This window comes from Equus przewalskii, chromosome 20 (genome assembly GCF_037783145.1).
Source record: "Equus przewalskii isolate Varuska chromosome 20, EquPr2, whole genome shotgun sequence".
Lineage (NCBI taxonomy): Eukaryota > Metazoa > Chordata > Mammalia > Perissodactyla > Equidae > Equus > Equus przewalskii.
In genome coordinates, this window is record NC_091850.1 from 20,133,120 (window position 1) to 20,157,747 (window position 24,628).

The 24,628-nt window shown below is 44.8% G+C and overlaps 2 protein-coding genes across 2 annotated transcripts; one reads left to right on the forward strand and one right to left on the reverse strand.

Moving 5' to 3' along the window:
* Positions 1-2,183: 2,183 nt before the first annotated feature.
* Positions 2,184-13,390, reverse strand: ISL1 (ISL LIM homeobox 1). Its single transcript, XM_008521495.2, has 6 exons — positions 12,548-13,390; positions 11,536-11,725; positions 8,565-8,824; positions 6,445-6,731; positions 5,020-5,187; positions 2,184-2,973 (listed from the first exon to the last, which is right to left on the reverse strand). Exons 1-6 carry the CDS (start codon positions 12,573-12,575, stop codon positions 2,857-2,859), a joined length of 1,050 nt encoding a protein of 349 aa, XP_008519717.1. The 5' UTR covers positions 12,576-13,390; the 3' UTR covers positions 2,184-2,856.
* On the forward strand, positions 12,607-17,936 carry LOC103551842 (uncharacterized). The gene is made up of 5 exons (XM_070586365.1): positions 12,607-12,620; positions 12,695-12,811; positions 12,885-13,270; positions 16,576-16,669; positions 17,263-17,936. The coding sequence occupies exons 1-5, from the start codon at positions 12,607-12,609 to the stop codon at positions 17,333-17,335; spliced, it is 684 nt and encodes a 227-aa protein (XP_070442466.1). The 3' UTR covers positions 17,336-17,936.
* Positions 17,937-24,628: the final 6,692 nt, after the last annotated feature.

A 24,628-nucleotide genomic window follows, 5' to 3' on the forward strand; every position in this document is an offset into this window, starting at 1 on the left:
GTTTCCAAACTAGGGCTTGGACGATCAGTAACTTTGCACGCTTGACACCAATATTCACGTTGGACCTGCCATTCTTGCACTAATTAGCCATCCCAGATATGATGGTGAGGAAAAAGTAAAACTGAAAAGGCAGGCAAATAAAAATACTGAACGGGAAGCTAAAAGAGTCAAGTCTAGCGTAAAAGATTAGAAGAGAGAGACGGGACAGAAAAGGGGGGGTGGGCAGCCTTTCCCGGAGAAGATCCGTGTAAGTTAAGACATAACTCCTGTTTTTCTCAACAGACGACTACAAGCCATTATTACCGCCGGCCAAATTATTACCCCTCTGTCAAGAATTAGACACAACAATCAAAGTAATCAACGGGCATGTCTAATGCACTGTAACATTTTCAATGCAAAGTTTGTTTTCTCTCTGCCCCCACGTTAAAGCCTGTAATTAACCCGTTATGTAGAACGATGCCAAACAAAAGCCTAATTGAGGCTCGTTTCCCGACTTGCCGCAGGTTTGGAGAGGGTGAAAGCGACTTGAGAGCTGGGGAGCCGCGGGGCTCGCCCGGTCTCCGTCTCCGTCTGGGCCTCCGCCCCGCTCCTGGTCAGGGGTCCGAAGGGGCACACGCCACAAGACACACCATTAGGGTACGTTAGCGTTCATGTTTATTAAGAGTTGTTAGATATTTAAAACGGCGTTACACTCGCGCTTACAAATGAATCCAGTTTCTAAAGAGTCAAAGTATCATCCTGTGGGGGAGGAAGGAGAGGGGACAGGGTGGAGCCCCAATTCCTAACTCTACACCCGCAAATGAAGAAGCACCGATAAGCCTGATTTCGGGCAGGGCCATTTATCCATCCCTGGGTTCTGGCTCCCGCACAGGAACTATTGCTAAACATCAAGGGGGAAAAAGTTGTTAAAGGGCAGTCCACGTAACTGCGACCGCCCGCCGATGGGGGCCTGCAAAGCACGCGACCCGGCCCCCATCCCATAAAAGGCGGGTCCCCAACGGAGCCTCCGCCGCGGTTCTCCGCCCCAGCCAGTCACCCTTCCAAGGGTTTTGGAATTGGAGTTGGGGGGGGAAGGAGAGACGGGGGAGGGTAGGAAACAAGGTCGGGGAAGCAGAGTTGGGGAGAGAGGCAAGAAAAGACACACACCGACTGGTCTGGGAAATGCTGAAAAAAACTCTCTCCTCTCTGGGCCTGTTCTTCCCGCACAAATAAAGCAGCATTTCTCAATCGGCTGACAGCCGCCACTGGTAAATAATGGTCATACCTCACTGACTCGGCAGAAAGCCTCTCTTTTAGCAAGAGCTTATACTTGAAATATGGGTGATTTCAACAATCCTAAGCAGGAGCCTTTGGTATAAAGCACTTACTCTAAGAAAATAAAATAGTGACTCGGAATCAAAACCCATTGCAAGCAGGATCCTTTTCCTATTTTGAGAGCGGTCGGAAGTGGGGCAAGAAAAGAGACAAGAGGAAGGAAAGGTGGGGAGCAGGACAGAGGACAGCATCTCATTTTCAAAAAACCAGTAACATTATCACAGCTGAGAACTGAAGACTTTCAACCAGTTTTGATCCAACTACTGAAAAGTAAACTTGCAAGTTCAACTTTAAGTATTTGCAGTAAAATATCACACCTATTGTATGTCAGTTTACCCCATTCACATGCAGTCCTTAATTTCAGACACTTTAACGGCTTACTTGTAAACATATAAAAGAGGGACCCTGAATCATTGCATTTATTTATTTATCTATGCCAAATGTTTATTAGTGAAATAGTCCTGAAGATATAATTCTACATATGGCGCTTTGATTTCACATAATATTTAAGAAAAGAGACAAAACACATAGAATTAGACATATAATTCAAAGACCACGGTACAACCTTTATCTCTTTTTTTTTTACTTCAGCAAACAAAAAAATGTCAAATGACATGAAAAGTGGCAAGTCTTCCGACAATAAATAATAAATTACTTTATAATTTTTGCAATGCAAGAGCAAACAAAAAAAAAGTTTCCTTTTTTTCCTCTTTATTTCCAGAGAGAGAGAAAACAGTCATTTTAACCAATAACTATACACATCTTTGGGGGAAAAGTTCTTGGACAGACACAAGTCAAACACAATCCCGAGACGCTTGTGGCAAAATAGAGGTAACCTTGTTGCAATGCTTTATAAGACGGTTTTTAAATCTGAATTCAAAAACCTTTAAAGTCGCTTCAGACTTCTTGATAGAGGATGGATCTCAAAAAAAAGGGGGGGAGAGAGGCAAAAGTAAAAAAGAAACCAGCTACAGGACATGCTAAGAGACCCAGGATTTCAATTAACCCCTTGTTAAAGTCAACTAAAAACATCACGAACCAACGCAGCTCCACCTTCCTGAAAGGACTCTTTCAGCCAAGGAGGCCAGTTTCTCTTCCTGCTCATTTGCTGGAGCTCCTGTTTGGCAAGGCAATGACCAATATAGAAACAGCACCATTCAGAATAGGATGGACTAGAAAATCTCTATTTCTGCTTTTCTCTAGATGTGCAGTGAAATGAAAATGTTTTTTTTTTGAGATCCTTGAATATAAATCCTCTACGTTTTAAAAACGTCTTTTTTTTTCAGTACTCCTAAGGTCATTGGATAGCGTATGTTGGGTTTGGGTTTTGTTGTTTAATTCTAGTAAAATCCCATGATTGTCTTCACAGTGTTGCTACCATATCACCTTGTCGTTAAAATAGACTTCGTGCATTTCATGGAGCATTCATTTCTCGATTCAGTTTTCATTGACTGGGTCGTTAAATACTTTTGTTTCGGAGTTCAACATTATAATTCCCACTGTCTCCAACAGGGAAAAAAAATACATCTGAATGAATGTTCCTCATGCCTCAATAGGACTGGCTACCATGCTGTTAGGTGTATCTGGGAGCTGAGAGGACATCGATGCCACTTCACTGCCAGTGGAATTAGAGCCGGGTCCTCCTTCTGAAAAATTGACCTGCATAGAAGGTTGAGAAATGAATAAAGGAGGCTGTGATCGTATTCAGAAAAGGACTGTACACCCGTCATATGTATGTACATACCAGTGTGTGTGTGTAGATAGATAGATATGTAGATAGAGAAATCTGCATATCTAGTTGAATTTTAGAAAGCCTACAAGGGAAGGAACTTGAGAAGAAATCCTCTCGCTTTCCCATCTTCCAAGAGATCTCTGCTTTAACCGAAAGTGAATTCCCAACATTATGTTCCATTAAATTATTTAAGAACAAATGTGTTTCCCACTGTAAAATGGCATCGCAAGTCTACCATGCATGCTCGAAATAAAATTATCCTGCCGGCTACATGTTGCCCTGGGAGCAGGCGATTTCTCAGTCTCTAGGCATCAAAGCTTCTCTTCTTGAGTTGGAAAATCCATAACACACGCTCAGATCGTGTGACAGGAGATTCAGAAGAGGCTCCACAGAACAATGATTAACTCCTCAGAGGGTTCACAGAGTGGGCTTTCTTCCTTGTTGTTGGTCCTGCTGCCTTTTGGCCTTTCTCTGTCTTTCTCTCTTTCTCTTTAAATCAGGCTCTTCTGAGAGAAGACCCATATATTCTAAGGTCATTGCATTATAAATATCTGGCTCCTTCTTTCAAGCCGAAAGTATTGTGCTGCTGCTGTAAAGCTCTCCGCCCTGCCCCCAGCCGCCCCCTCCTGCCTTGGCTTCCCTTCCACTGCTCTCATCTGACACTAAAGTTTCAGAAGGTGCAAACACATGGCTGCCCTAAACCCTCCCCTTACCTGCCTTCTGTGATCCAGGTTTCACTCAAGTAACTCCTAAGATTAACCTGACTTTAAAATAAGTTCTTTTTCCTAATTCCAGAGTCTACCTTCCTTTCTACCCTATTAAAATTTCCCATTGTGAGGTCAAGGGACTTCTCAAATTTGCCTAGCCTCTAGGCTGGCCCACTTACAAACATAAACCTGGGCCAACCCCTTTTAACCACTGCCCCTGGCCCATTACCTAACTATTGTCACAGAGAAAGAAAATGCCCTCCGGGTGAATAAGAGGGTAAGAAGTTAACCTCAACAAAGCCTTATTTTCAAAGAAAGGAACACGTTTTTAGGATAGATCTTGTTTTATAGATAAGATTCTATAGAGGTGTTTACTATTTAAGAAAAAAATCATATGTCTACATATACCATATCACAAACAACACATATATTTAATAATCTTATTGACCTTGACCTTTAAGCCTTTTATAGGTGAAAAGTGAGTTAATTTCTCTTCTCTGTATATATAAATAAAACATATTAATGCTAAAACAGTTTTCACATCTCTCTCATTGGTAGAACTCATGTTCCTTTTGCTATACACGTCCCAGAGTATGTGACTGTGTATGACATTTGAACTCATACACTTAAAAATGTTTAAGCAGTTGTACATTTTAGATTATGATAGTCCCAGAAAGGGATATAGTAACAAAAAGTATCGATCATATCTTTGAATAACTGAACTCTTTATTGATATATCTGAAAATTGCACCCAAACAGGCACCTGCTGCCCAGTGATAATAACTTTGATTATGTATTACAACATTGATTATTATTACAATCACCTTGACTTAGGTCCTTAAATATACCAACCTCTAGGAGCTGAGAAGGGAATGAATTTACTAAGTGCTGATCAAAATGCCAAGGGGATCTCTAAAGTCCCTTCCAATTCTAAAAGTCTAAGAAGTATGATTTTTGTGCAACCCTGTACACCTTCCCATGCGTGTCTATTTAGTTGGGCATCTTGAACTTAATCCCTCAAAGTAGGCCTAAGTGATAGAAAATTCAATCTATATGGTCAAATTATGAGCTCTCACAGAAAACACTCACAAGAGGTTTGTAGTCCTTGAGTGCTTGCCTCCTCCTCTTCATCACCCCCCTTCATCTCTCCCCAACTCGGGGGCCAGGGAGGCATGCTCCCCCCTGAATCTCTCCTGTATGAAAGTTAAACCAGAATCTCCTTTCTGTTGAAGATTCAGCCTCCTCACTCCGGGAGCTGACACTTACCAGTTGCTGAAAAGCAGGCTGATCTATGTCACTCTGCAAGGCGAAGTCACTCAGGACTTTCCAAGGCGGCTGGTAACTTTGCACCTCCACTGGGTTTGCCTGTAAGCCACCGTCGTGTCTCTCTGGACTGGCAGCCACCATAGGAGTTCCTGTCATCCCCTGGATATTCTGTGAATAGGCCCCCCCAATCCCAACATGTTAATGAGCAAACTCCCTCCCTCCATTGTCTGCCCAGGCTAAGCAAATATACCCTGGTATTATCTTATCTATATAGCAGCCTTTATTGACTCACTTAATCTCCTGCACGGATGGATGTTAGCCCCAGTTCAGTGTTGTTTTATTGTGTTTTGTTTTTTTGCTTCTGTGGGCTGGACTGTTAAGTCTGCTTGGACCTTATTAAACCAAATTCTACTAGGACTTTCTTCTTTCCCCTTTCATTCACAGCTCATCCCAGTTCCTTCCATCTGCCTTCCCAAGCCATAGCATCCCAGAAGCAGAAAGCTGAGGCAGGATAGGCCTCCCTTCAGCCTCTAGACACTGTGGTTTTCCCGCAGTTGCCGTTAGTGAGAATTTTGGTTAGATTTTCTCCAGACAGTTTTCCCCCGCGGAGCCAACCCCCACCCCCAAGTGTTTGGGTCTGGAGGCTATTGTGCTATTAGGCACTAACCAACTTAGAAGGTGTCCTGGCCCAGGCTTGGCGGGCCTGCCAAGTTTAATGACAGCGGGTTTTATAGCATTTAAAAATAGGGCCGAGGCAGTAAAAATCAAAAGTAAAAAAAGAAAGAAACTCTTTAGCTTAAGTCAACCTGGAGGCCTGTAGGCTGGGTGCTGCCGGCGGCCTGGGATGACAGGGGATAATAGTTCCCTGGCTCTGACATCTCTGGAGGCCTGGGCTTGACCTCGAGCTGAGGGTGCCCCGTTTTCGCCGGGACCTCCCAGGCCTGAAGGCGCTGTGCAGGCCTCGCCCAGGGCTGGTGGTGCGCCCAGGGGACCCCCAAGGTGACCCCCTCACAGAAGCCCTGGGCTGGACAGCACACCATGGAGTTCTCCCTCCCTCTTCACTGCGATGAACTAACGGCCTGACCTTGGCAAAACCAGGGCCAGGCCCCGCTACTGCTTGCCCACGGAGGGGCGCCACGTCCTTCCGGTTCCGGGGTGGGGGCGAGGTTGAAGGTCACGACCCCACCCACGCGGGCTGAGGGCGAGGGCGCGGCTCCAATAAGTACAGGCGCCTCCGGACCACCCGGTCCTGGGCGGGGACCCTGGCGTGGGTTGCCTCTGCCCGGGCCCTGGGTGGGGCGAGGGGTCGACTCCGGGCTCCTGCTCCAGAGCAGGATGGAAACCGCGCGCCAGGCAGCCTCACGCACCTCGTGCGCCTCCTCCGCTCCCCCCTCGCATTCCCTGCCTGGCCGCAGGGCCACTCACAGTTTTGTCATTGGGCTGCTGCTGCTGGAGCTGCTTCATCATGATGCTCCGCTTCTTGTCCTTGCACCGCTTGTTCTGAAACCAGACCCGGATCACGCGCGGGCTGAGGCCCGTCATCTCCACCAGTTGCTCCTTCATGAGTGCGTCGGGCCGGGGGTTTGCGGCGTAGCAGGTCCGCAAGGTGTGCAGCTGCTTCTCGTTCAGCACAGTCCGCACGCGGGTGGTCTTCTCGGGCTGCTTGTGGACGTGGGGCCGTAGGGCCGGCTGCCGGGCGGAGATGGGCTCGGCTGCGGGACAAGGGGCGCCGTGAGCGCTGGCCCATCCCCTCGCCCGCCCTCGCCCTCCCAGATGGTGGCCAGCGCTTTGCAGCCTCAAGAGACAAAGCAGGGGCGGCAGAGGTGGGGGTAAGGGAAGCGAAAGGAAGAATAAAACCGTGTTCTCTAATCGCAGAGGTCAATGCTGAGTAATCCGGGCCCGGAACGCAGCCTCTGCCCCTGCTCTTGTCAACACAGCGTTAGCAATGGGGCGCACTTCTCAGGGTCTGTCCGCCTGCTTGCAGCAGGGGCGGCATCTTTCAGCCTTATTTCTCTCTTATTCCTCTCCTTTCCTCGGACCCAGACTGGGCCCAGGTTATACCAAGTACTCGCCACCTCCAGGTTCTTGGGCGAAGTCCACAGACAGTACTAGGTAAGGAAAAGCAGAACACTCCAGTGACGGCCAGAGACACTACACCAACCAGGAGATCTGCAACGCGAAGGCCGAGGAGGATTCTGCCAGAAAGCCTTGAACTTCAGTCCTGAGAGGACAGTCATGTCAAGGAGCTAAAGAAATTCGATATTTCGGCCATCTCTCCAGTCCCTGGTCTTCCTTAGTACTAAATCTACCTGGATGCTCCTGAGATGAGCTGACCCCAAGCAAAGGAAAACCGAAACTGTTGAGCTGCCTAGGTTCCAGATAAACGCCAGCTGGAAAGTATTCTGTTTCCTGATTCCCTCCCAATATTCCGTCCTCCTCTGTTTCCTCACAAGCAGAGCACAGGTTGCACGGAACAGAAGTTGCCACCTCTGGTTTTGCCCCCGTGCAAGGTAGTAACACATCCCCCAGGACAGAAATCTTGGGGCTGCCAGAAAGCAGAGGGGAGAGAGCTGTACTTTTCTCACCGCCAGTGTTTAGTGCGAATTGATACTTCAGAAATGCACCCAGGCAGATCCATTCATGACCGGAAGGCGGGTTTGGAAACATTGTCTGCCTTCTTACCCAGGGCCTCCTCCTGGCCAACCTTGCTCTGTTTCTACTCTCCTTCCTGGGAAAGGGCCGTCTGATCGGTATAGTACAAATCCTGCACCTTCCAGGAGCCCCTAGGGTCAGGTCAACACCTATGGGGTCAATTTAGTGTTACAGCCACAGGCCTGAAGATGAAATTGTCACCAAATCACGAAGAATGAATGGTTTAAAGAGGCAGGCACCCTTTAAAAGGCAATTACTGCAGATCAGCTTGTTGACAGTTTTAAATTACAGCTCTGTGCAATGACCTGCAGTTACTAAGACTGTATCATTTCGGGTCCATTCTTTCACAAAAGGATAAAAATAAATTCTAAAAATGTTTTGGAGTGTGGGGCAGTTTGCAAGGAAAAAGGATTTGAGAAGCTAAATGACTTAAGGCCACCTAAACTTCCTTCATTGGGTTAAAGGAGGAAGCTCCAGGGGCCCAGAGCTCCACCCCTTTAATCAGGCAGTGGCGGGCAGCATACCTGCTGAAGTCCGTTTTCAGTAAGCCACGGTTTGGAGGCCAAGGTGAACTAGAAGTACTGTTTGGACGTGTGTATACGTGTGCACAAGTGGTGTACATTCACGTGTACCCATATATAGACACACAGACGTGTAGGTATGCTGGAGGAGTCAAGGGCACAGCGAGTGCACTTGAACCTTGCCGCAAAAGAGCGAAGCACAGCACAAACTGCCCCCACAACACTTCCTTTAACTGCCGGCCGCCGCCGCTGTCGCTGCGACCGCCCTGTGCCTACCAGGGTTGCCGGGCCGCCCGCGCGCTGGCAGGGGCGGCGCTGGCCTAGCACGACGCCTGCCTTCCGAGCCGGGCCTCCCTCTCCGCCAAGGAGTACCTGCCATTTGCAGCGGCCGCGCCGGGTGCAGGGGGCTGAGCGGGTCGCCGGCCCCCAGGCTGGCCCTCTCCACCACGTCGTGGTCGGCGCGGCAGAAGAGCCCGTCCTCCCGCAGTGCGAACTCGTCCCCTGGGATGAGCTGGCGACTGCAGGCCACGCAGCGGAAACACTCGATGTGGTACACCTTGGAGCGGGCGCGCATCACGAAGTCGTTCTTGCTGAAGCCGATGCTGCACTTGGCGCATTTGATCCCGTACAACCTACGCGGGGGCCGGGCCCGGGCCGGGAGAGAAGCACAGGGAGAGGGGGTCACTTCAGGCGGGCACTGCCCTGGCGCAAGACTGCCGGCGAGGCCGGCCACAACGCCCTGAGACACTGAAATCAGCATTAGCAGACTAGCCGGGAAGAGGAGGATAGAGAAGAGTCGATTTCTCTCCCTTCTCCCTCTCCCTTTCTTTTACTCCCTTTTCCTTCCCTATGAACCTCCTGTCTCCGTCCAGTACCTCTTAGTTCAGAACCCGTGGTCCATACCACGGAAAAATGTTTGATGTGTTCTAAACCTGGGCTGCTGCTCTAGCGATCAGTCCGAGGGTGGCCCCTGCAGCTCCTGGCAGGAAAGAGTCCAGGGGGACTCCAGTAGCCACTGGCCTCACACTTTCTCCTCCCTATCCTCCAATTTCTACTGCTAGAAATGTCTCAAACTGTAACAAAAACTCCTCCTTCTAAGAGAAAAAAGAGGCTGGGGAAGCAGATTGTCACCCCACTCGGTTTGCAAACAGACACAAATGCACAAGCAGAATAACAAAATGAAACCTCTGAGGGCTTCCAGATCCCTTTCTGCACCATACGCCCGTTGCAATTTTTCCCCAACTAAAGATTTTTCCTCAGGCAACAATGTTAACAAAGTTTCCTCTCCATTCTTCCGTTTATTATTATTTTAAAAATGTGCCTCTGTTCCCTCAATCTTTTTCAAATAACTGAAGCATCTACCACTGTTTCAGTTTGCCTGAGAGCTATGACCGCCCAGAAGAATGAAAAGACTCACTTCTAAGATCTTCCTCACTAACCTTTCCTTACCAAGGGACAATCCTTTTAGGTTCTGCCTAGGCGGCTCTGCCCTGGCTCCCTCTCCATGTATCAGTAATAACAGAAGCGAGGGCATTCCTACAAACGGAGAGAATGGAAGAGAGGGAAAGATCCACACAAAGCGGCGAACTGGGGCATCTCGCTCCCCCAAGGGAAGAAAGGCATTCGGAAATCTAAATGGTCTCTCTGTTCTGCTTTTACAACTACAGGATTTCAAAGGAACACACACACACACACACACACACACACAGAGCTGAGAGAGAATGGAAAGGAAAAGGTAAAATCGATTGGCTCCTTCTGCAAAAGTGCATCCAGAATTTGGCAAATGCTGGTCTATATGCAATGGACCAAAACACTATCTCCATAGAAGTAAAGATACTCCTGGAGGTGCAAAGTGAGCTCTCCCTCTCCAGAATCTTGAGTTCACACACCAATCAAGTAAACAATGAAACCAGCTCGTTTGTCAGAGGTTAGAAGGTAGATTCAAAAGTTTTCCTCCCTCCGCCTACTCTATATGAGATCTTCCATTTCATAGGATGAGGACTTTACCTTGCCTGTGACCAAACAATTTGGAAAATCCCTCCCCTTCCTCCAGTCCCCACTTCCCCTATTTCCTCCCACTTGCCCCTCCAACCAAAGCATCAATAACCTTTTTTGGGGGCACTGTTTAGTTTTACCTATCAAGATTATTCTCTCCGCTTTATGATTTTAAAATTAAAAAAATGCTAGACACTAAGCAAGAAAAAATTGTGACTACATACTTAAATTTTGACTAAACTTTAATATATGTTCACAGCTCCAGAAACTCTATTACTTAAAGCTAATTACTTGTTAATAGCCACTGGAGAAATTTTTTAAAAAATACATAATATTTTGATATTATTTAACCTAACACTGAGAGTGTTATCGCTTCTGTTTGTTATTAAAATAACAAAATTTCCTTTAGAAATTCTACTGGCTTCCTAAAGCAGCAAATGAAGTTTCTGACATAGTACATATACACAGGTCAGAGAAAATTTGAGATTAGCGAAGCACGAAGTTTAGATGCAGAATAAACTGAAAGAAAAAGAAACTCGGAAAGTTCCTTCTGTGGTTTTACCCTTGTTAGTATGGGCAATTCACTCATTTTATCAGTTACCAGATTTTAATGTGAGAAAGGAAGCTGTTCAATTATCTAAATATACCAATTGTTCGTAGACAGATGATGGGCAATTTGATCTGCTCTGTCTAATTCATCAGCTCAGATAAGATAAGAAAGAAAAGATAGTCAGATGTCACCAAAGGGTTAATATTTAAAAAGATTAAATTTCCAGCCTTTTTGCAGGGAATATTTGGGTTGGTTTTGAAATTTTCCAGGAAGGAGCTGTTACCCTAAAAGTAAAAGGTGAAATACCTCTATTTGCTTTCAAAGTGCATCTCTAAACATGCTTAGATCTTGCATTGACATCTCCAAAGAATTTGTACGTTACTAATAAATTACTGAACTAAAGCAAAAGAAGAAAAAATCATTGCAGGATACAATAAAAAATAAACCTTTTTTTTTAAGTTTAGAAACCCCAATTTATCCATCTTTAAATTTATTTTTCGGAAGGGGGAGGGTGGAAGAGGAAAATAATTTGAGCATCACAAATTCCAAGAGCAATTAAACAAGCTTCAATACTATGCAATTTAGGAAAACCACCACTGAGTTTGGGGGGGGTTCCCTAAAAAGTGAAATGAACAGTATAGTTTAATTTACATAACTCACTTAGATGGTAACTTTAGCATGCTGGACCCCACTAAAGCAAACTTCCCCCAAAAGACAAAGCCACATCAAATAATAAACAAGGAGTGGGGAGAGACAGGGAACTCTCACAAAATTAAGCAAGCAGTATAAATGGCGTACCTGATATAATCTCTTTTACAGTAGGTTTTCCCATCTCTAACAAAGCACGTACAGCTCTCGTCCAAATACTGATTACACTCCGCACATTTCAAACATGCCGCATGCCATTCCAAATCCGGAGAAACCCTCAGAATATACTGATCGTGAATCTGATTGCCGCAACCAACACATAAGGAAATCAGACGTTTTTCTGAAATGAAAATAAATACATGATTGACTAACCGTTTACTTCCTACAGAGATAAACACACTTTTAGTGTCGTTCTCTTATAGGGCGTACTCTGGGAGGTTTTTTTTTCTTTCTTTCTTTTTTTTGAGTATTGCACTTTGGGATGGTAATTGAAGTGTGCCATCAAAACCTTGACTCATTTTAAAAAGGAGGTGGAATATATGTAAAATGCGATTTGAGTAGTCTACGTTTGTAAGCCTAGCACGCAATCAAACCCGTTCATTTTGTATTTCTTTTTCCTCCCTCCTCCCTCTTTGCCATAATCATCGGGAAAGATTATGGATAAGTCAAGTCAAAGAAAAGGTTTTGACTAGAAGCGTTAAGTGAACGCAGGGATGTCTATATTTTCCATGAAGCATGCTCTTAAATAGCACACAGGACTGGATATTGTTAGGAAGAGCAGACATCAATACAGTTGTCACTAGTTCTTTTTTGTAAGTCTAATGCTAATTCAGATCTCCGGGTATTGTATGTGCAGGCAGACCTTTGCAACAGAATAACCTTCTCGGAGAGCTCAGGATTCCCGAGGAGGAAACCACCGCTTAGCACTAGAAGCCTAGGGTTTGGAGGGCACACAGGCGAATTCAAACACAAGGTACGATCAGTTTCCCGAAGATCGGAACCAACAGCAAGCATGCAGGCGTGGCGGCAAAAAGAATAAGCCACCTTTTCTCTCTCTCTAGGCAATGACTCCAACTCCGAAGAGCCCTTGGCACCCGTGCCTGAGAGAGACCCCCGCACAAGAACAGCACACCGAGCCCCACAAGGTAAAATAGCCTCTTACTTTTTGGTGGATCTCCCATGTCTCCCATATCTGTAAGAGGGAGTAATGTCCACAGTGAAATGGTGGTTGTACAGTTGGTGAACAGCCCACAGAGAGGATGCTGGAGCTGTGGCTAAGTGGGAAATAGTGGCCCCTGGGATTGCCAAGGCTGAGAGAGCCGCTGCCCGGCTGCGCCGCGCCCTCGCGGATCGGGGAGTCCAATTTAAGCCGGCGGAGTTGGCGGAGCGGAGGCGCTGCGGCGGCGGCGGACTCGGCGCGGCTCGGGCACCTCTCTTCCTTATCTCTTACTCAAACTTCTCTGCTCCAACTCAGCTCCATCGCCATTGGTCTGACGCAGCGCGCGGGGACGTCAGGCGAGCGCCGCGCCCATTGGCTGCGGGGCGCGGGGCGCAGCTGTTCTGATTATCATATTTCAGCCTCGTCGCTGCCGAGCGCCACTGACCGCTCGGCGAGCCCGCGGGAGAGGATTAGGGCTCCCGGGGCAACTTGCTCGGGGCTCAGACCGCTCTCCCCGGCTGCTCGGGCTGCCCGGCTGCTCTGGCTTTTGGCCTCCCTCTCCTCCTCCTCCTGCCCCCTCCCGCGCTCCTTCCCGGCCGCGCCGCCAGCGCCCTCGCCTCCTGTCGCGCTGCTCCTCCGCCCTGCGCTCCTGGGGTCCCCGCTGTCCGGCTGGCCGTGTTGCGCGCGGGGCTCACTTTTCTGCCGCCGGTGGCGAGTGGCTGGTGGGTAGGTCTTCCTGATGACGAGGTCCCTCCTGGGCCCTAGGAAAAGGGGCGTCTTGGAACAAGCCGTTTGGCTCGGTTTGGTCTCGCGCTTTGGCGCACAGCTCCGGGCCTGGCCCGGCTTGGCTGCCGGGGAGGGTGAGTTCCCTAACTGGCTGCGCTTGTCGCGCTGGGAGCTGCATAGGGGAAGAAGAACCGGGAATGGAATGAATAGACCCAGAGGAATTGTTCGCTACTGCTACCCCAGCACCCCGTTAACCCCTACCTCAGATCTCCAAAAACTTAGGGTGGGAGGAAAGCGGCGCTTCTTGCCTTAGCGGAGAATCAGGTTGGAAGCGGACAGGTAAAACCAAGGTGACTCCGCAGGCTGCTCTCTCTCCTTCCCCTCGAGGTCTGCTTTGCAGTTAACTCTAGAATTAGGAAGCGCGCTAACCTGAAGCCAAAGATCGAAATGATTTTCCAGTAGTTTACAGTTTGTAAAACGATTATATCCTGTCCACTTCTTCTGTTTGCTAGTCTCCTGCCCTTTTTTGAAAGCAAACGTGTGCAATTAACTGGTGGTGTTTTGATAATTAAAAGGACAAATCTCCATGTCTCTCTAGAGATTTTAAAAAATACGTTAGTCTTAAGGCGTCAGTAGGGAGGGGTCTCATACAGAAGAATAGTGAAATACCTATTTGACTTCACTGGGTATGTTGATCTGATATTTTTCTCTCGGGAAACAACCTAGAGAGAGAAAAATGTTGGCTGCAACTCGCCGGTAACCTTTTCCAATAATTTCTTACATGTTCCCGTCATCTCTGCAGTCTCTCAAAAACAAAGTCACAGGAAGGCCACGAAGAACCCCCACACTTCTCGCCAAGCTTCTAAATAGCTATTCGTTATCTAATGCGACTGCAGTTTTATCTGAAAAGGCTCACAAACCCAAGCAGTAGAAGGCTTAATTTCGGTGTCTTGTTGCCGCGAGAAAACCTGGTGTGTTAGGAAACTCCTTTCGTTCTATCTTTCCTCAGATCTAACCCTTGATAAGAGCTATGAGCCCTTAGCTGGCCTCAGTGGCTCGGTTTGCATGATTATGCTTCTCCAGAGGCAAAGAGAAGCTAAGATGCGGGAGTTTACTCCTGAACTAGTGGGGCTATACCAAGAACACGTATTTGTTTTGTTTTGTTTTCTCTGAAGGAAGATTTCTAACTGGATCCCATCCCTTCTGTTTTTGTTAGAAGTTATATCAGAGTGCGTGTGTGAAATCGAAAGTTGGCTAGACATAGGTTGATAAATTTATCAGATTTTTTGTGCGTTTTGTTTTGTTTCATGGGGGTTTTTGGTCCAAGTTTCTAGTCTGGTTTTATACGTGTGGAGCCTTTTGTCAGGCTGCTTTTGCAAAACTGATACTGATAATCACAACACGAAGCAAGTCTTCCGGTATATGGGCATGTTACCCCAAAAAGAGAACCTAGTTGACTGGAGTTAAAAAAAAAAAAAAGATACAACTATAACGCCAGAAAGTAAATAGAGGATTTTCTACAGTCGTATTCCATTATGCCACCTTTGTAACATGCAGTTAAACAACAGACGCTGCCAGAAGCCTGATGACTTGTATTTGAGATCCACAAAGTACCCTCACTACCCATCCTTCTTCACACCAGATGCGCGCACACAGTGTGGTGTTTTAACTCCCTAAACTAATAAGCTGTTCCAAAGAATTATTGCTGCTGATGATAACAATTCCGGATAGAAAAACTGCCATGTGGCTTGGAGGAAACCTTTAGGAATGGGCAATTTCACTATAATGCTGAAGGCAACATTTTATCCTTGTTTTCAGCCCCCACTGTTGTTGTAAACAAGTATTTTCTTACGAAGTTCCTAAGCTGATAGAGGTAAAGGTCCTGTAGGAGACACCGCCTGCTAAGGGGGGAAATTTGAGAGAAGTGAGTAATTATGTTGTGCCATGATGGTTGTGCTGTGGAGTTCTCTGTGTCTGTTGCTAATACACTTTGCATTAAAATTAAAGTTAGGATAGCAGGCATATTGTTTCACTTCACCTTGAAGTTCAAATGTAATTACAGATTATCCCGCTGTTTCCTTAGCTGATTGCAATAGGTGCATTTAATGAATCAAATATATCTGTAAAAAAAATGGGCAATATTTTTATAGAATACATCAAACAGTGATTAGCAATATTTCCTCCAGTACTTGATCACAGGAGCGACCTCTTGTGTTCAAAGGGAGGATTAGACCCTGTCCTGTCAAACATGGACTCATTTTGACCTTTGCCTATTCTCTTAGGTCAAAAATATATCCTTCAAAATATCAGTTTTCTGAATCCCCTGGTTTGAACCCCTATATTGACGAAAGAAAAACCAGAATATTAGTAGTTATTCAATATTTGTCCCTATTATCTCCAGGCCACCCAAATATACTTTACAGTGTCTTTGACTATGAAAGAGATGCTGAGATTTAGTAAGTTCCTCTTGAGTCTGTCACATGTGCCCACGTGCACTTGCATACACTTTCCAAAAGCCGCTGTGACACCTAAAACTCCTGGTAGGCTCTTACGTCTGTATTTCTGTGTGCTGCTGCTTTCTGTCTCTGCTTTAATTAAAATTTAAACATTCTGCATCAAACTTAATGCCAGGTACACATTCCTGAACAAATATCATGTTCTCAAACTACTTTTCAAAAATCTAAATAGGTTTGAATTGCAATTGAAAAGTAGTGTTACATGTTTAGAACTTATTTATTGCCCAACAACCTCTGGCAGACAGAAATGAACTTTAAGTTGGCTCTTTGGGAAAGTATGTACAGAAAGGGAGAAGACTTCTTCTTCCCCAACTAAACGAGATTGGAAAGGAAAGGGGGTTTGGGTCAGCTTTTCCTGAACTATGGATTTGTTTGGGAACTTATTCCCAGGGAGGTGATGCTCTGTTTAGCCCACATCAGAATCTCATTTGAAAGGGTGGGATAACAGTTGGACTGCCAATTTGCATGAGTAAGGTATTCAGGTGGAAAACTATAACTGAAGGATTTGTATTTTCCTGATATCCACAAACTTGTAATTTGGGGATGAAAATGAGACATGAACATATTTTCTTCACCTCAGAAAATAGATATGGAATGTACCTCATTCCCCCTTCTTGCTTTTACTTATTCTGTATAGTCTAATCATGGCTACGTAAACCATCCATATCTTAAATCACGTCCAAAGGTCAGATAAAATTATATGCGTTTCAAAGGGAGTCACGGTTAACCATTTACATTCCACCCAGATCAGGACTGTGGGTGTTTACGGCTCATTTGCCTCTCTTCCAGTTCTTCTTGGTGACGGCTTATTGACGATGAATCAAGAGAATCTGCGCTCTAATTTCAGAGAAAAAGGGAAGGGATCTTCTTTATGTACCATTGGGTATGAAATGATTATCTTTTTCTTGCCGTCTTTTTTTTTTTTTAAGTAATACTAAGCAATGATAATACTGAAGGCAGTTAACAACCCCATAGTTGTGATTCCCATTTTATTGCCGAGAACTCCTGCTGTGACTGTTGTTTTGTTGAGTGTCAGTTGCTTTATTAACCAGTTAAAACAATCTAGGTGAATTGGCAAGAATTTTTTTTCTGCACGCAGAGCTTCCTAGCCTACGGTTCTTAGTTCAGGTAGTTGTTTCTGTCCCCAGCGTTCCTGGCAGACGGCAGCCCGGGAGGCAGCGTTCCTGTGCGGTCTGCTGCTCGGTTCTCAGCCAAGATAGAATTCCACGCTCCCGGCAGCGGCGAAGCCACAAACCTCAGATCAGTGTTGAGAATGCGAGGTTCCGCACCTCGTTGCCGGTAGCAATTCGGCCAAGCGAGGACAGAAATTTGCACCCTTCCTTTAACATTGTGCTTTTGGAAGTGTTTATTATGATTTCACAAAAGCAGCTGGCAGTGTCACGCGAAACCTTTCTCTTCCTTTTTTCAGTTTTTTTTGTTTTTGTTTTTTTTCTTTTTGAAACTCGAACTGACTAGGAACAGGCAATTTTCATCTGCGCCGGAGTTCTGCGTGGAGCCCAGGTTGCAGCCAGTGAGTGCAATGTGCTGACTAAGAGGTTCTGGCCCAAGGACGCGGTGAACCCTGCATCTGGCGAAGCCTTCATTAAATGTATCGGATTCTCGCTGGGGTAGTTGGAGTCTGGAGAGGCGAAAAAGCTTGATCTCCCAAGAACTGGGCGGTTCGGCTAAACGCTACCACATCTGCACTGAATCTAGCAAAACACCCAGGGGCCCACCAGAGCTCTCGGGAAAGCCGCGGCAAGTTAACTCAGTGTAGTTGATCAAATGACATTCTTTCTGAAAGAAATGACACCCTTTCCCCCACTGCAATCCTGCAGCTCTGAATTTAGCGCCAAAGGATTGACTTCCACCGCTGGCTGGAGGTTTACGGGGAACGAGCGGGGGAGGGGAGGCGAAGGTACCTTGGAGGAGGTCAAGAGGAGGAGGAGAAGCAGCAGCAGAAAATTACCAGCCAAGCGGGGGAGGGAATTGGAAGCCCGGAAATCTACCAGGATGCCTCAAATAACCTTGCCTTAAGTCTCAGAATTCAGCACTCGAAAAACAGCCTCATAATAAGGTGTCCTCGGGTGGGCTGCGGAGGTGATGCCAAGAGTTATAGCTACTTTCTATGAATTAAACTGGTGACTAAAGCATGTCGGGCCGTTTAGTCTAGCTGAGATGCGTGGGTGGGGGCTGTTTTTAAGGTGAGGGGCAATCACTGGTGGCATCCACAAGCAGATTCTCAGGGTAGAAGAGAATGTGGTGTCAGGGCTGGAGGAAAATCTTCAAGTCGCAGTAAATGGCTAATAAGTTCGGGAGATAAGATTTAGGGACAGTTTTGAAGGTCGCCATCTGCTTGGAGGTGAATGAGAGGATGAGGTCCTGGTGCGTGTGCATTTAGAATCATCTGCGCCTCCGGATCCAAGCTGGTAAGGTAACTCAGCAATTCTTTGTGACTTACGGTTGAGAGAAGAATTCGTCCCGCCCCTCTACCTGCTAAATGCCAACTGAGAAAAGGGGCCCAGGAGACGACCCCTTTCAGAAGGAACGTCATTTGATCAACTCCACTGAGTTAATAACTTGCTCTGGGAGGAGGTCAAGAACGCCTTCCCTTCCCACCCGCGCAGCCACGCGGCGCCGAGGTCAACCGCTCTATGCAGACAGCCTCTCACTGGGGGCCCAGGAACTCCTGTCCTACGGTCCTTTTCGGGCTTAGAGCCCTGCGATCAAGTTTCTGGTCTCGCCAAGAACCCCACCCGCCCGGGTTCAAGCACAGATGTCGCTAGATATTTAGCCCAGCCCCAGTCCAGGGATGAGTAGTGCGAAACAAAGAGAACCCCACCTCTATCCCCTCGGGCCTCCTCCCTTCCCGATTTCCAACTTGTCAGCCTTGTAGCCGACCACCCCCCAACCCTGAGTGTTCTGCGCTCAAGGGCATTTTTCTATCCCATCTTCCGGTTGACAGAAATGGAAAAATCGAACTGAATCTACACCCCACTGCCCTAACTCCTGCTAGACTAAAGGAGGAAATCAACGTGCCGCACACCTCTCACAGTCCCGAGACAGCGAGCGCAGCCCGGAGAGGTCATTCTGTTCCTCAGTGTGAATCCGCTTGCCACTCCCGTTTGGAACCAGAGCTCTGGAGAGCCTCGGTAGCGCATTGCTGGGGACGCGAAAGCAAAGGTGAATCCGGTGAATCTGATCACCCGCGGCGCCGATCACTAAAAGGGGAAGGGCCCCTGCCTGCCACCTGGGGGCTGTCTGCTGGGAGATCCTCCAGCCCCCTAGGTTCGAAGAGTGGAGAAGTAACCGCAACCTGTGGCGGCAGACTCAGAGATGCAACCTTTCTGAAGGTTAAATAAACTTTGTTTTAGGTTGCCCCTATTTTCCTCCCATGGCCCAGTCCCCTAGGTTTCTCCCCGAATGAATACACTTGTGGAAATGAAAGAATCAAAGTACCTTCTTAATTGCTTCCAACTCTTTGTCAAATCACCTCTTTATGCCATCTGCCAGAGGCTCAACTTTCTCTGAGCGCCTACGTTCAAGAAAATTGTAAGGACAACATTCCCTCTGTTGGTGGCAGCGTCCGGAAATGATAGCATAGTTATTGGTGCAGAACATTGGAGTGAATAGTTTAATTCTTAATATCACTCCTAAAATATAGATACGTTGAAGTATTAGTTGGCATTATTTTTTAGGATTATTTTATTCACTCTGTGTTGCAAGCGTTTGAATTGGAAAACAAGAGAGAAACCCCCGCAGCGTAGATTCACTTCAGCGCTCTACTGTCAGGCGGGGGACCCACACGGGCTGATTAGCTTAGAGAGGCGGACTCCTTTGTTGATTTAAGAGTTCACCAGGCAAGGCAGAGCAATTACCTTGTTGCCTTTTCTCAATTGTCTCTTGTTGACTTATATCCAGAACGCTTCTATTGTACAAAATTCGATCCAAAAGTGAAAAATAAAAAAAAATGTTAAGGTAAAAAGGTGATAATGGTAATAGAGTTCTATTTTAACTGGCTTTGTTTATGGATTGTATATACCTCACACACATATATGTGAAAGATATCAAAAGTATTAGCTTATCTTTTTGGATAATTGTGTATGTTATAATTATATGCTAATGATATCATTTATTACAATATATCCATAAAGAAAAATTTGAAATGCTATTTCTCATACACATAGCCTCTTTCCAAGAACATAATTAGGCTTAAAAATGATATTCAGGGGTGCTTTTATAAAAAACAAAATCTGAAACTTCATGAACCAAAGTCCCACCAAACATGATGGTCCATACTAGGTTGCTACAGGTTAATACTACAAGAAAACACTCTTCTGTTTTACACAATCTTATTTTATTTCAGTTGTGCATCTAATGTGTATTTTACCACTTACTATTCTGAAATCTCCCATCACATCATAGCAGCAAGAAACAAAATCTGAATAAGTCCTAGATAATGCTGAAGGAATGATTATGATTAATTTTTGATGTTTAATAATATTGTGCCCACCTCTATTTAAATGTGAATATTAATATATTTAATATAACTAGATAATATCACCACCTCATAAATTACAAAAAAATCATGTAAAGCAAAAGAGCAAGTATAACAAACTTCTTTACTTTCTATAATGTCTAGTTAGAGTCTGTCATCAAAATATAGTCATAATAATGATTCATATGTGTAACAAATAGGTAGCTATCCACTCTATCAGTGTTCAGTCTACTTACAAAAACACTGAACTATTATATAATGTGTGCTCTCACTTGAATGTAGTTAAATTGATACTTTGCCATATATTCTTCTCTCACTCCTCAGTTACGTGTAACAACCTAGAAAGATCACTGCATCTTGAACTGTGATACTAATTCAGAAATATATTATTCCCCATAACTAGCATCCTGCTGACTCTCACTTAAGTATCAGGACCCAGATTATGTTATGTCTCACTTCAGAATGTGCTACAATGTGCTATTTCATCTTCTTGGCCCAGTCTTAAAATTTATTATATACACTCTCCTTTTTATGAGCTGCACAAACCATTGGTGATAGTGATGAGAAGCACTGAATATAGTTTCACTGGCTTTGGATTCTTGTATGGTATATTAAAAAATAGAAATCGTATCTTTTAGGTCTTGATGGTGTTTCTTCCAATCTTGAGATGTTGATTTTGCTGTCCCGAATGTCACATGATGTGCCTCTTCATAGTCCTGTACTCAAGCCATTGTAGATCTGCTGACGTGACCCTGGATGTGCTGGGCCAGGGCCAATATATTCTTTTGAATTATGCCAGCAGTGAAGAAGAAACTTGAGTACGGCTCTCAAAGTGGAGGGAAAGGTAAGTGGATGGAAAATCACTCTTTTGATACGGTGGTGGCAAAAGAATTGAGTGTACATGACTTTATCAGCTGTCAAAAGAAAGAATGAAAATAGGTGTTACACTAAGATGAGAAAAGTATTCGGTTTTGAGACAAGAAAGAGAAAGCTTATTAAAGGAAAGAAAAAATGGAGTAAATGTCAAGAGGAACAAAAGGAAGGAACAGATCTTGGTGACCCAGTTCATCCTGATAGACTGTGCATTTAAGGGCAAAACCCAGATCTTTCTAGTAGTTGGAGACTGGCAAAGTAGATGGAGATTGGGAAAAAGTGGACTTTATAGTTATTTTAATCTGACATTTAAAGCTTTAAAATTCTGATTTAAGGGTTTTTTTTTTGTAGAAAAGTAGATTATTTGGCAATTATTTTAAAAAGTTGTGTTGAATCTTTAAACACATTATCCTGGGACGCTTACCAAAAGTAAATTCACTATTGGTAAACGGTAACAGCACAGAAAACACAAACTAAAGGTACTAGAAATAGCATAAAATGGATTCTTATAACTTTTTTATGTAAGTAGGTTCATTTAAAAACAGGATTCAGGACTCAGAAAGGAGAAAAGACTACATCTGAGAAGGAATTTTAAAAAATGGCTTCAAACGTTTCCAGAGTTCTTGTTAGCCATTGACCTTCTACAGATTGGATTATCCCAGAAAGTGTAATTCACCTATTTGGAACTGCTTGCTTAAACCACAATAAACACAAAGATGTGGAAACCCTGCCTTACCTGCAAATTCATGCCAGGCAAATTTAAGGGCTGCCAGTAACCTTGCTGTTATGTTAGCATTTCTGACCTGGCTTCACGTTCTCCTAGAGTGGTTCTTCTGATGTGAGAAGAATGTAAGCCAAAACCACGAGGGAGCGTTCTTCGCACCCGTGCACTTGGGAAGAGTTTGAGTGTCCAAAATGTTGGAAAGGTCAGATACAGTTGTTCTCATAGAATCTATTCTGGAGGTCAGGAGGTCAGAATGTCTGCACATGTGCACAAACCAACAGGCCCATAAAAGCCTGATAGGAGGCAGCAATGCCCCATAAAAGGTCACACCCAGCCGGAATCCAACAACATTTGAAAGGCATCTGCTATAGAGAAGAAATATGAGACTGACAGCAGCGACAGCGGCAGCAGCAGCAGCGAAGAGAAATGGGGATTAATCATGGTAAAATACTGAGCAAAAGAGACAGCAAATTCTGCCAAGCATGAATACCTCTCTACTCACATGTCTCACAAAGTACTCTCTTCAAAGTACAAGCCGGTTGGCCAAGGTCAGGTTGATCTTTGCTAGGCTAAAAGACGCAGCTACTGAGTGCATCCCACGGCAGAGGGGGAACACCTAAGGATTTTTAGTGTTTAAAAAAAAGAAAAATTATTTGTGGTTCAACAGTAGAAATACTCCTGATAACACATCATAATCAAAATTGCATTCCCTCTCTGGGCTCATGCCATTCACTTTGGGATAATACCGATTTATAAAGATTATTATTAGGTTGCTATTAGCCTGTGGATCTCTAAGACTTTTCTTTTAATGTATACCCTCTGTATGTCTAGATTTAGCATCTTGCCTCATTTTATAATTTCTCCTCATTGAGACACCCTTTCTATAAGCAAAACATTTTACATGACAGCCTTTGGAGGACTGAATTGGTAGCCCTAAATGGTGCAGTTTAGAGGGCTCTAGGCAAAGCCACAAAGACTGAAATATCATCCCCACCCCGAGTATCTATCAAAGGGACACCAAAAAATTCTAGCAAGGTTTTGGTATAACTCTCATAAAGGCTCTTTAGTCTTCAGAAGTTTTTGTTTAGTTTTGTTTGTTGGTTTTCAATTCAAATATCAAAGTTTTCTGTAGGTGATTTTCTCCTCTTTCTTTCCCTTTTGTACTATTATGAAAGTTTCTATAATAAGTATGTTGCAATAAGAAAAGAGGAAGAAAGGAAGGTGTCTAGAAGGAAACAAGGATGGTAGACCTAAACATGAGTGATATACAATGGAATAAACCTCAACAATGAAAAGGAATGAACTATTGATACATGCTGTAATGTGGGTGAAGCTCAAAGTAAATAGCCTGAGTGAAAGAAGACCAACAAATCGACACACTCTGTTATTCCATTTATACAAAATTCTAGAAATACAAACTAGTGTATAGTGACAGAAATTAGATGAGTGGGGGCTTCGGAATGGAGGGGGTGACAGGGTGAGGCAGCATTGAAGGATTGCTAAGGGGCTTCAGGAAACTTTTGGGGGTGATATATCCTTTGGGGGTTCATTATCTTGATTGTAGTAATAGTTTAACAGGTGAACACATATGTCAAAGCTTACCAGATTATGCAGTTTAATATGTACCATTTATTGTATGTCAATTATATTTCAATAAAGCTATTTTAAAAAAGACCTCAAGAAACTGAGTATTGTGCGTTGCCCTATTCTTTATTATTATTGTTGTTGTTATTATCATTAATATATACTTTTTACAGTGAGATGATGGGGAAAGGGCAAGTGCACAGCGTTGTACATGATGAAATAAGGTGCTCAAAGAGAGAGGAGAGGGAACTTACCTCCACCACTGCCCTGATTGGAGTTTTGTCAGTGGTTGCTCAGCAGCATCAATCTGAATTTCCACTGCCTAATCCTGTAACTATAAGCACTTTCTTTTCCTCTTGTAGTTTCACTATTAGAGATCCCAAGATATGCTTTCAAGAAGCCTTCTTAAATATCCTGCTTTCCCAAAGTCAAATTAATTCTACTATTTCTATCACTTTGTGGGTAATTTCTTATAACACATCACTTTCTACTTTGTTTAGGTATAGGTCTTTCTACCATCTTGAAGAAATATTAAAAACAACAGTTTTTAAGAAGAGAGTCCACCTCTAGTCCATTATTATAAACTACTGGCTTTCTACAAACCTTTGGTGAGTTATCGAATGGTCTCTCAGCCAGCTTGTTGGAGTCCTGCTGCCTTTGGCTCACCTTCCCCAGATGCTAACAGTCGGTTCACCTAAACAAATGCACCACTTCCTGGGCACTCTGTTCTGTTACCCAGTGGGTCCTGCATCAGCCTGATTCACGTTTGAGCTCTTCATACCTTTTGGGCACTGCTTCCAACACGTGGCTGCACCCCAAGGCTTACCAGATAAGTCAGCCACCTTCCTCTTTCTGTCTCTTTTGGATGGGTCTTCAGCATACCCCCAGGTCATTCCTTCTTCCTTGTAAACTTAAGTTGCTGTGAGCTGACCTCAGTATCTGAGCCATATTGCTTGTATCTTTAATCACTCATTACCACACAGGCTTTTCTGTGAGGCAGAGAGAAGGGGAAAGAAAAATAACTTAAATGTGATGTTGCTTAAATAGAAGATTTATTTCTCTTCATGTTTTGTATTTGGGGTTTAAACATCACTGATCAGGGAAAGGATCCGGCACTTTCTTTGCTTCATATTTGTTGGTCTTCCCACAGGGCAAGACGAGTA

Coding starts and splice junctions, on each gene's coding strand:
- LOC103551842 (XM_070586365.1), top strand. Junction 12,812..12,884: donor GCGGACTCGGCGCGGCTCGG/GCACCTCTCTTC, acceptor GGTCTGACGCAG/CGCGCGGGGACGTCAGGCGA. Junction 16,670..17,262: donor TCTTCTTTATGTACCATTGG/GTATGAAATGAT, acceptor CGAACTGACTAG/GAACAGGCAATTTTCATCTG.
- ISL1 (XM_008521495.2), bottom strand. CDS start 12,575: ATGGGAGACATGGGAGATCCACCAAAAA. Junction 8,825..11,535: donor TGTAAAAGAGATTATATCAG/GTACGCCATTTA, acceptor GCCCCCGCGTAG/GTTGTACGGGATCAAATGCG. Junction 5,188..6,444: donor AGCAGCCCAATGACAAAACT/GTGAGTGGCCCT, acceptor GCCTATTCACAG/AATATCCAGGGGATGACAGG.